The sequence below is a fragment of the Xyrauchen texanus genome, chromosome 13, assembly GCF_025860055.1.
Source record: "Xyrauchen texanus isolate HMW12.3.18 chromosome 13, RBS_HiC_50CHRs, whole genome shotgun sequence".
NCBI lineage: Eukaryota > Metazoa > Chordata > Actinopteri > Cypriniformes > Catostomidae > Xyrauchen > Xyrauchen texanus.
Window position 1 is genome coordinate 18,111,958 of NC_068288.1, and position 12,604 is coordinate 18,124,561.

Genomic DNA, 12,604 nt, shown 5'->3' on the forward strand with positions numbered 1-12,604 from the left:
TTGTCCCTGTAATAAGTCCCTGTAATAAGGGCTCTGTAAGTCGCTTTGGATAAAAGTGTCTGCCAAATGCATAAATGTAAATGTAATGTTTTTAATACATTTTTCATAACACATCTAAGACAGACCAGTGATGTATCTGATATTTATGACAAATACATGGTAGGCAAAATGTGTTCAGGAAGTTGGAACCAGACACAGTATATAACAATTTTGTTAATATGTGGTCTTGGAAATTTTTGGCATCCAAATGTATAAAGCCAAAAGAAATTCTCCCATAATCTGTTAATAAAATGTTTGAACTCAACAGTCTAAAGAATGGACAACAGGAAATCATTAGTTGTTTGGCTGAATTTTTGTGTGCATTTTTGCCTCTGTGTGCTACTGCATTTTTCATCAGACTTCCAAACATCTCTGAGATGATTACAGAACATTTGTGTTCTCCTGTGGGTAGACAAAATGTCCAACATTTTAATGTGAGTAGTGAGACTGTCTTTCTGCCTCTCAATATCAAAATTATTCTGAAGGAATCATACTATATAAAGTGCAAAATGAGATCAATAAAATCAAGCTCCTGTGTATAACTTTCCAAAAATTGAATTCAGCCTATACTTGACACAGCTATAGATAATGAAACGTTGACACCTTTAGACTGAGAACTGAAGCTATTCTGTAGTGCATGCTGATGAGAGACAGATCCAGCTGCTCTTTACATGCTGTGTGAAAATCCCTCAGGAAATGAAAACTTTCCCAGTCATTTGAAAGTGTGAAAGAGCATGCAGCGACTGAAGCTGTCTCTCAATCAGCTCACAAATAAACACTCTAGCTTTTAAAACGACAATCAAGACAAATCCTAAATTAGTCAAGAGTCATTCATAATTTTTAAAGGGCATCAAATAAGCAGACTATAGCATAAAACTGTGAACAGGGGTACATTTTTGTTAGTGAATAGATGCACTTCAACCTAAGAATGGAACTTTTGAAAAAACAAAAACAACAACAAACAAAAAACAACTTGAGTATACCAATGTCTTTTTAATTTCAGCAATGATACAAAAATAAATCAGTTTATTATTATTGCAGATACACAAACCTGTGTAGTCATCTTAACAGCAGAATGCACTATTGTGCAATAATTCAAAGATAATCTGAATTGTACATATAATCTATCCCTACATACACTGTTACTAGATAATTAATTGATCTTGTTTTTGTATACAGTAAAGACCTTTAAAAAAAATTGCATATAAAACATCTAAAAAAAACAAATTCAAAGTAGGGTAAGAATCCTTCATTCTTTGTCTTTCCAGTACAAGAGCAGATATTTCAATCACTGTGAAAAGCATGGGAGGGGGGAGGAGAGATATGCTCTTGGAGAACAGAACGTTGTGTCTAGACAAATCCTGTTGAATGCAGTATAATTGCTTCTCTTTTCCTAACCCTTTGACTAACACAACAGAATAACAGGAATGATAATAAGAAATAGCATTTCAATGAAAAAATGTCTAAACCATCTGAAAACAATTTATTTTCATTTTTTTTTAATGTTTCGAACGATTTATGCAATGAACGTAAGAACAGTGAATCTTACAGCTTTTGGAAACCTTGATAATATAAATATAAAGGATTTATTTCTTCTTTATGCATTTTGACATCTAGGCAGATCTAGGGACAAAGTGTTTGAACAGAAACAAACAAACAAACAAACACAAACAAACAAGAAATTACTTCATATCTTTTCTTATTTAAACCTACAAAATTAACTTCTGTAAACTGAGTGATACAGACACAGTGTATCTGTAAATTTCCCACAATCATTTAGCAGTGTTCTACAAGTGCAATTCCAACTTTCCCGCACCATTTTCAAGAAATATAGATTGCAAAAAGGAAAGCAAATAGCATATCTGCATTTGAGGAGCTAGTGCATATGTGCAATATACTAATATTTAATAAATTACAGTTAGAGGACATTTAAGGGTTGGTGAGATTTTTTCAGACTATTTTAAAACAAGAAACCTGTTGATATTATTTGCTGGGCTTGATTTATATTTTCCTCAAAACTGCAGGACAAAACAGTAGGAATTAACCTTCAGGAAAAGTTAGATCAAAGTCATTAAGCAAAGTCAAGCAATTTCAATTTGTAATGAGTAATGCATGTTCATTTTAATATTTAGCAAGTGGATGAGATTTGCAGATTTGCTATTTAAAGGCTTCTACATGTGACACATGGGAATGCTTGTTATTATTGTCAAGTTGATCAAAATAATGGACATACGGATCCAATTAGTCCATTTAAAGTCCATCCAATTAGTCCAAACATTCAATGGAGGGAGACGATGCAAACCACCATAATGTGACTACACAGGATTTCTAAGCAATTATGTCCGATCATATAAGTCAATTTACTGGTTACACAAACCAGTAAACTGGTTTTTCCTCAATCATGAGTCATCGCTAATACTTGAACTCCACATTATTTGAACAGTAATTATCAGATGAGCTGGATTAAAGGGATATTTCACCCAAAAATGAAAACTCTGTCATCATTTACTCACCCACATTATGTTCTAAACCTTTCTTTTATCCACGGAACTCAAAAGGAGATGTTTGGCGAAATGTTAGCTTTAGACACCATTAAATTTCATTACATCTTTTTTCCATGCAATGAAAGTGAATGGTAACTGGGCTAGCATTATGCCTCCACTTTAGCGTTCCACAGAAAAAACAACAACAAAAAAGTAATACTGGTTTGGAACATCATGAGGGTGATGAAATTATGTGAACTATCCCTTAACATCAACAAGTTCTTGTTACTGCACTTTCACATGGTCTTGGTGGTTAGGTAAGGTATTAAACTATTGGTAATTTATCAGTTAGGGGTTTAGTAATTATAGTTTTTCAGAAGTGGCAATCTAATACTATGGTTCTAAAACGTATAAGCGACATATATCAAAATCACCCCTAAAGCACATTATAGTTTTCAGTGTCTTAAGATAATTTTGTCAAATATTACCTTAACTGGTGTTGCACCATAATTATATTACCTCAATTGCTAATTTCTAACTGAAGGAAAGTTGCAACAGCAGATTAAATGCTTTGAAATTCCCAGATGTGTTTTGGCCATTTTTATCAGTTACTTTTGTCTTTAAATTATTTGCAAATATCTTAATCCTTATACTGAATTGATATTTGTTTGCTTTTGTAAAGGTAAGCTCTAAACTCTGTCAAACTTTTTAAAACACAAAGTAGATGGTTCCAAGGGTGTGGACTGTGGTGCAAGACATTCACTGAAAGTGCAAGAGCTGACGTCTTTGTTAAACGTCATGAAAACCTGTGAGAGTTTAGCAGCCAATCTGTACATTCACAAGAGGTGATACAGAAAGTAATATATAGCAATTCCCTTCATGTATAACACGTAATAATTCTAAATTGTGGCACAAGAAAATAAAATTTATGAGGCAAATTGTAAATATTTATCTTCCTCTTACCATCTTAGATTTCAAAAAGCAAGTGATGTGTCAATACTCATCCTTCCATTGCCAAAACACAATCAAAAATAAACAATCTGAACAATTGCTCTGGTTAAGAGGCACTTCATGTAAGCAGAAACAATAACTTTAAAGATGATTTTGTTTTAAGAAGTGAGCAAAAATATCATCCATCAGTTTGTGCAACTTTTTTGTGCCACGTTTGGCAACCCTTTCAAAGCTTTCATGTCACATTTTTACCATAATCCTTTTGCACTTCTTTGATTTTAAGATTTGTCACTATGCTACCCTGTTTCATTATTTGGGTGTAATGTACTGAAGTCTCAGAAGCTTGATTCAGGCACTGTCTTCTTCCTGCCCAGCGAGGCTGTGCTGTAGTGTGGGCGTTGCAGCGTGTTCTGAGAGCCCCTGTCCCCGTACGAGCTTTGTGGCTGGGCCGCTGATGTGCAGTTTCTGTGCAGAGATGCCGTTCTTCTCAAGCTTAAATCAGCCTTGCTTGGAATATTGGAAGAACTTTGTGAGCGTTTTATGTCTGTTGAACCGCGGCTCACCTTGCCGTTCGCAAGTTCACCACCGTGTCTGCTACGACTTTGGTTAATGCTGTTGGATTTATCTTCTGAAGTTCTACCATGGGCCCCGTTGGAGAGAGAAAGTCCAGATGGGCTCTTCATCCCTGCTTCAACCTTTTTTAAAGGCTCGATGTCCCGAGACCTCCGAAGTGGGTCTTTCCTCATGAAACCGCCTTTGAGAAAGGAAAAGACACTATCATGGCGCTTTGTCTCAAATCCCTTTCCCTGTTTGTCCTCTGGCTGGTCTTCCTCCTCGCCTGGATCTCCTTTACTATCTCTTTGCATAGTGTCCCATCCACTTTGAGTACTAGAGCTGGATTGGATTCCAGCACTGGAGCTCTTTCTGGACTGTGTATGATCCTGTTTTGATTTCCTGTTTCTCCTTCTTGTCAAAGTACCATCTTCTTTTGGTCTGCTGTTGCTGTTGGGTAGTTGACCTGTTGCCTTCTCTGAGCTGTTCCTTTCTTGACCCTGTTGTATTTTGTCTGGATGTCTGAGACTGCTGTGACTTGAAGATCTGGCAGTGGGTTTTTTCGTATTGTCTTCTTTATTTGAGGGTCGAGTCATTAGGGCAACAATAGGGTCTTTAGTGCATTTTGGCCTCCTGCCAGACTCTAAATACTCAACCAGCTCTGCTTGAGCAGGGACAGGAGCTGGGGCGGGTTTGTGGCGGTCTTTGTTTCCAAAGGACCATCGCAGTGGCATCACTCTGGTCTTGGTGGGGGTTCTCATGCTAACGCTACGTCCCTGTATGCCTCGCACAAAAGGTCTACTTTCAAACCCACCTAAAGACACTGACATTTAGACAATATTAATTACAAGGTTGAAATACACAAAAAAAGTGAAATGCTATTATGAACTTTTCCTATATACTTTTCCTGTTTACAATAAGCAAAACAAGTTTGATGGGTAAACTCACCTCTCTCCTCCATTACGGGTTCGTTTTGGAAGACAGGAGACTCTGGTGAGTCTGGGATGTAAGAAGGGCATGTTGTGGAAGACCGTGATACCATACTTCCCCTTTTACTGTCACCATTCAAACGGATGAGCCAGTGGTCCGACATTGAGGAGCTGGTGGAACCTGCATGTAAAGAATGATTAGTGACCATATTTATCTTAGGTAATCATATGACATAAAATGTATAAACTGGCACTAAATTATAAATCTAAACAATTAGATAAGCTGTTACCTGTCAAATTAATTAACATCAACATTAATATCAACTGTAACTAGATACAAATAATTAATTCATTACAAGGGCATTCTTTGCCCCAATGTTCAAATCTTTTTTGCCCTGAAACTGTTAAATGTGTCCCTGCTTATGATCACTGAACTTCAAAAAAATTATAATGTCCTATAGTAGACACTGCACTCATAAAGAGCAATTTCTAGCTAATTAAATATTTTATTATAGAACTAGAAAAATCTAGACTGACTACAAAAATGTCCATGACTTTTACATGACATTTCCAGTCCTGCAATAATTCCCCAATATTTTCAGGTTTTCCATGACCGTGAATTGTGGCTAAAAATCCTCATTCACTTACCTATGATGGAGCTGTTGGCGGACCAGGGTGGGATGACATTTCTTCTCTGGTAGAACAAGATATATGCCCCTCGTGTGCACAGTTCCTCCTCAGGCACCAGCTCCACACTGCTGTCATCATAACTGTACCACTGGCCATCCACTGAATTCCTACAATAAGCTGTTGTTTCACAGAAACATACAGACATGCTGTAACCTCAGTGGTGTGTTATTGTTTAGTATGTAATAACAGTTTATTGATTTATTGTTGTCTTTATCTGTTCATTTACTTACAGTATATGGGTTTGACAACATTATTAGTGCTTGGTAGATTAATTACTTTATAGGTAACATTGGCCAAAATAAAAAGCAAAAATGTGTTGTTGTTGTTGTTTGTATTCTGCTTTTGCTATTATATGGATAGTTGATAAATAACATTGACATTAACTTTTTTTTCTCAACATCAAGATTTTAGGTACAATTTATGTGAATGTGAATAGAAAGTGTGTAGTTTTAGATTTCCATTTAAAAAAAACAAAAAATAGTTCATGTATATTAGGTTTGAAGCTATTTAAAGCTAGTGTACTCCTTAGACCTATATTTGAATACAAATGTACAGTCTTTCTCTTCTGGGAAAAGAGACCAAAAATATTGACGGCTCATCTTGCATTACACAGCAGATTCTTGTCCAACAAAATGCTCTCTAAAATGTGAGCATCCCTGTCCCATAACACCTGCATTTGACTAGCAAATAATGGTTCACAGCTGTGATGTAAACTAAAAACTATTGGCTATTTAAAAATGTGATATTCTAGCTACCTATAATATCAAAATCCACAAAAGGAGGTAGATCCTTTTCGTATTTGGCTCCTAAATTATGGAATAGCCTTCCGAATATATATACTCAGACACACTCTCTCAGTTTAAGTCTAGACTAAAGACTCATCTTTTCAGCAGGCAGATACCCTGATTTGTCCCTCAACTCATAGTTATACTGAATTAGTCAGTTCTGCTAGAACCGGAAGCACTTCTCATGTTTCCCTGGCTCAACCTCAGGATACATATCAGAGCCTGCCAGATCCATCTTTAGTCCGGTTTGATGTCCTACTCCCACTGCTATGTGTCGATGAGTGATGACTTATTGTAGCCTGTGCCAAACAGACAGCGAGGTGTGCTTCGATGACCACTGACTACATCACTTCAGTCTTCCACAATGGACTTCACAGAGGATGAACATCTACCAACTCTAACAGTAAAACCTGGGATACTTCACTGTCCAATGCCCGCACCTCAGACTTAGAATGGACTCCACTGAAATGAACTGCCAAGATTCCAGCTGGACTGCAAGGCACACCTCACTGACCTCCACCAGCATAATCTTGGTCAAAAGATGGACTACACTCTCTTATAACAGAATACATAGATGACAAATGAATACCAACTAAATCCTTTAGTTTTAAACATTGTCCACCAACATCTACTCAGTTTACTTAAAACAAGATTTATACTACACATATATAACTAATATTGGCATTATACTTGCTGTTTAGTTGGAGAGCCAGGTTTCTCCCAACGTTATTTTTCTCCATTAACTAACATCTTATAGAGCTTTGTGTTCCTTGCCACAGTCGCCTTTGGCTTTCTCACTGGGGGCCTAAAGACTATAATTTTTAAGGCATGCTTTTTAATCTCATTATTAATTATAACATCACAATGAAGATTTTAATAGCATAATGTTTTGTAATTTTTCTGTAAAGCTGCTTTAAAACGATGTGGTATGAAATGTGAATACAAATAAATATCACTTGACTTGGCTATTTTATATTTTCTGTTAAAACATCCTCTTTCATTAGCAAAATTGTCAACACAGGAATGAAAACTGTGCATGTTAATCAATTTTATGCAATTTTGCAGTCCTGTGGTGTCGCAAATTAATTTTTAAAACTACAGATATTCCATGTAAATCAATATGAATCATATGATCAATCATATTAAATGCATGCTAAATTATTTTTATAGAATTATAAAATGCTGTTTAAAATAGTTTTAGATGGAGTAAAGCAAGCCACTTTGCAGGACAATGCAGTCACATCATGTCAGCTAAAAGTCATGCTTTTTAATATCACAAGCACCATCACACGCACCTGTGTAATGGCCTCCATGCATGCCTCCGTGGTGATTACAGACTGCATACAGATCGTAAAGGAAGTCAGTATCTCCATGTTTCCATGTGGTGGGGCACGGGGCCAGATTCTTCATGCTCTGACTGCGTTTCACAACATGGGGAGTCATATCCAGACCACTAACAGGAAAGCGGATGAGGGTAGAGAGCTTGTTCCTCCGTTTGCCCACCTGTCTAAAACGTTTTAAATGCAGAATCAGGATGTCAGGCAGGGTCCATAAGCTCATCTTCACCATGCCCTGCTGCATCTGCTTACAGTGGGGGCACTTCCAAGCATCATCTGGTGCTAGCTGAGAAGAAACACAAAACACATCAAACTCTTAAAAGTGAAACACTTTCTTTGCTCCGCACTGTGAAAAAAAGAATAGTTTCGTCATGCAATGCCTTCATTAACACCAAGACAAGCGGATATTTCAAGATTAAAATCACAGCTCCAACTTAAGGCAGCACGCTGAAGTAAGTTTTGGCTCTAATGCTAATGCTGGCTCTTCTGTGTAATGAGATGGTCATTTTCAGGGTGATAATGTAAGTGGGCTCTTATAACATCAGTTCCACTTCTGTCACTCACTCAATGTTGTGTCGGTGAAGTGACACTAGGGGTCTCTCTTGAGAAACTCAGCTGCCTCTGAGCTTTGAGAAAAGGCCAATGAGAATTGGCGAAACAGAATTTGCATGTCTTTTATACAAGTATAAAATGAGGGAATCATGCACCTGTTTAGTCAGATTTGTGTGTTCAGCAAGCTACCGTTCCACTATTGTTCCACTAAGCACCTCTACAGAGCTTTTGCTGTTGGATCTTATGGCACGTTACCAGCGGCTTTCTCTTCTCTGCATGCCAGTGCAGTCTATGACCCTGGGCGCTTCAACAGCGCTTCTAAAAGAGTAAAAACCCTCTAAAAGATTATTTTCTCTAAAAGAGTAACACATTGGGGTTGAAAGTCTTTTTAAAGATGTGCCTTGATAAAGACACCTTTCCGCCTTTGTGTAGTTCCTGGATGCGGCAGATATCTCTCCACTTCTGATGGTCAAGGGCGCTGCCTCATGTGTCTGGGCTGCAATCACACTAAGGCAGCATTTATGAATGGTTCATGTTCTCATTGGGAGATCATGACCATGGCAACGTTGTAATCACGGCTTTCCTTCATCTGGGGGAAAGCCACATCAGCCGGCCCCCTTCTTCCTATGGGATTGAGGCTGCCGCGGATGGCGGTGAATGCGATCTGGGGATTACAGCTGGCACGGTATCGCCGAATCTCCATAAACCAACCACCCCAGCACGCTCATTTGCCCCCGTCCGGGTCAGATGTGAGACCAGCTCGCCCCACGCCCAGTCTGATGTCTCCTTCGGACCCCCCAAGCTGGATAAGAATATTGCCGATACAACGAAGAGCGAAGAGCGTTTGGGACCCCTTCAGGGACCCAAAAGGCTCCCAAGCATTCCTGAGACGATCGACTAAGGGAGCGAGATTGCCACTACGGAGCTGGCCTCTAGACCACTCCATCCCCCAGTGGAGGGCCGGCAGGGAAGCCTTTTGCCACACCCCGACTGGGCTGTGGTACCCAAAAGCGCAGCTTCCTCACTCCTTGATTCACCTAACCGGTGTCCACACACGGCATTCTCATGGCGGTCTGATGCCAAACACCTACAGTCATGGCACCAAGGACGCGGTCTATTCGCCTCCATGGCTTCAACTGCAGAATCCGTCCGGGCTGGGTCTGACATGTCTAGTGGACACCTCCATAGGACCTCCTCATTCATTTTCCAGCCAAGATGAAGAAGGGTTCTACAGCCCTCACTTCATTGTACCCAAGAAACGCGGTGGGTTGCGGCCAATCGTGGACCGGCGAGTTCTGAACTGGACCTTACACAGACTCCCATTCAAGAAGCTCATCCAGAAACTTATTCTAATGTGCATCGAGATTGATTTGCAGTGGTAGACCTGAAGGACGTGCACTTTCACGCCTCAATCTTGCCTCAACACAGACCCATCCTATGGCTCGCATCCGACGGCCCGACGAACTAGTAGCAGGTCCTCCCCTTTGGCTCGTCCCTGTCCCCACGTGCCTTCACAAAGGTCCCAGAGGCAGCCCTTGCCCGCTAAGGGGAGTGGGCATCCGTGTACTCAATTACCTCGACGACTGGCTGATTATAGCTCACTCTCGAGAGTCACTGTATGCCCACAGGGACCAGGTGCTCAAGCACCTCAGCCGCCTAGGGCTTCAGGTCAACTAGGAAAAGAGCAAGCTCTTGCCGGCTCAGAGCGTCTCTTTTCTCGGAATGGAGTTTGACACAGTCTAAATGACAGCGCGCCTCACAAGCGAGCGCACACAGCTGGTGCTGAACTGCCTAAATTTGTTCAGACAAGGCACAGTGGCTCCACTGCGGCAGTTCCAGAGGTTCCTGGGGCATATGGCATCCTCTGCGGCCACACCACTCGGGTTGATGCATATGAGACCGCTTCAGCACTGGCTTCAGACTTGAGTCCCGAGATTGACATGACACCACGGCACATAACTTGTGATTTTCACCCCTCTCTGCATTAACTTATTCAGCCCTTGGACAGATATTTTTTGTGGACAGGAGTCCCCCTACAGCAGGTGTCCAGATGTGTCGTGGTCACCACCGATGCCTCCAAACTGGGTTGGGGCGCCGTATGCAATGGGCATGCAGCCACCGGTTCCTGGACAGGACCACGACTGCATTGGCACATCAACTGCCTAGAGTTGCTGGCTGTATTTTTTGCCCTCCGCAGGTTTCTCCCACTGATTCAGGGCAAGCACGTCTTGCTCCATACCACAATGGTAGCATACATAAACCGGCAAGGCGGCATGCGCTCTCGTCAAATGTCACAACTCGCCCGCCATCTCCTCCTCTGGAGTCGCTGTGCGCCACTCATATCCCGGGCAGCCTCAACATGACAGCGGATGTCACGACAGGCCATGCTCAGCAGAGAGTGGAGGCTCCACCCCCAGGTGACAAACTCCCAGTGCCCACTCTGGTACTCCCTGTCGGAGGCTCCCCTAGGGACAACGAGCTGTCACACAGCTGGACCCGGGGGCTGCGCAAATACACATTTCCCCCAGTGAGCCTACTTGCACAGGTGCTGTGCAAGGTCAGGGAGGACAAAGAACAGGTACTCATAATGGAAACCTACTGGCTCACTCGGACTTGGTTCTCGGACCTTACATACCTTTCGACAGCACCTACCTGCCGCATTCCTCTGAGGAAGGACCTCCTTTCTCAGGGATGGGGCACACCCTGGCATCCGTGCCCAGACCTTTGGAATTTCCACGTCTGGCCCTTGGATGGGACGCGGAAGATCTATAGGTGTTCTACCACCTGCTGTCATAGACCAAGCCAGAGCTCCCTCTACCAGGCACCCCCATGCACTAAAGTGCCGTCGGTTCGCAATTGGTGCTCTTCCCGATCAGAAGACTCACAGAAATGCGCAGTTAGTTCATTGCTCTCATTTCTGCACACAAGGTTGGAGGGGTGGCTGTCCCCCTCCACCTTGAAGTTGTTGTAGCCACTATACTGGCCTCCAGCGGTGAAGTGGATGCTAAGCCCTTGGGGGAGCACGACCTGGTCATCATGTCCCTTAAGAGGTGCCCGGAGGCTAAATCCTCCCAGGCCATGCCTGTTCCCCTCATCTCCACGCTCCCTGTGGGCCCTCAGGAGAACCCCCTTCGAGCCGCTAGACTCAGTCGAGCTGTGTGTCCTCCTCTGAAGATGGCCCTCCTGATTCCGCTCACTTCCATCAAGAAGGTCCCTCTGCCAGCAACACTTGCCTGGAGCCCAGTCCGGCAGACACTCACATCATCCTAAGACCCAGACTGGACTACGTGCCCAAGGTTCCTGTGGACCCCCTTCAGGGCCAGACAGTGAACCTGTAAGCGACTGCCCCAGGAGGAAGCAGACCCAGCCTTCTCGTTGCCATGTCCGGTGTGTGCTTTGCACACCTATTTTGGACCGCACACAGAGCTCTAGATGATTCCGAGCAGCTCTTTGTTTGCTGTGGTGGGCAGCGGAAAGGGACGCTTGTGGTTTGTCCATGAGGTCATCAATGGCCTTGCACTGGCCTATTAGACCCAGGCCGAGCCCGACCCCTTGCGGGTTCGAGCACGCTCTATGAGGAGTGTGGCATTCTTGTGGGCACCGGCCAATGGTCTCTCTAGAAGACATGGGCAGAGCAACGGGCTGGGCAACACCCAATACCTTTTTGAGATCAATTACCTCCCAGGGTTGAGTCAGTCCTGGCTTGTGTTTCTTCGGGTCCGAACATGTAGAACACGGGAATACGGGACAGCTGACTCTTGCACATAGTGCCTTTTCCCCTCTCCTGAGGCTGAACCTGTGCGCTTTTATCCCCAGGTGAGTCCACAAGAGTTCGCGCTCGCTGGATGTCTTTCCTCCATAGCCCTCTGGCTCGCAAATCCAGTGGAGGAATTACCGACCAGACCCACTATGGGTACTAATTACTTAGTACTGGAATATGTGCTCCACAGGTATAGTATCACGATTGCCCTGTGTTGTATTTTCTGCGGAATGTTCCCCCTGTTAGCGGACCTGCGTCTCCCATGGACAGCTCCCTATGCCCCCGGTCGCTGGGTTTGTAGAGCTCCTCCCTCACCAGGTAGAACCTACCACTGCGCCACTTCCATGTGTGGCTCATTAGCCCATGTGACAAATTTGCCACACGTGACCTCCGCAGCCTGGGCAAGATGTAGTCTCCACAGGGTCTTTCCCCCCCTGAAAGAATAGGAGTCGGAAAAGAACACCTTCCCCGATTTGTGTTAAAGCTTTAGATGGCCCGAGCTGCTTCTAACAGCCCTATGGTAAAC

General features: G+C 42.7%; 1 protein-coding gene across 1 annotated transcript in view; it reads right to left on the reverse strand.

The window, feature by feature from the left end:
• Positions 1-1,026: 1,026 nt before the first annotated feature.
• LOC127654070 (ubiquitin carboxyl-terminal hydrolase 43-like) overlaps positions 1,027-12,604 on the reverse strand; it is a 72,902-nt gene continuing 61,324 nt past the window's right edge. The window contains exons 10-13 of the mRNA XM_052141042.1: positions 7,725-8,052; positions 5,603-5,761; positions 4,974-5,135; positions 1,027-4,848 (exon numbers count right to left, since the gene is read on the reverse strand). Of these exons, the coding sequence (XP_051997002.1) occupies positions 3,809-4,848; positions 4,974-5,135; positions 5,603-5,761; positions 7,725-8,052 (1,689 nt within the window). The 3' untranslated portion in view covers positions 1,027-3,808. The remainder of the gene's footprint in view (positions 4,849-4,973; positions 5,136-5,602; positions 5,762-7,724; positions 8,053-12,604) is intronic.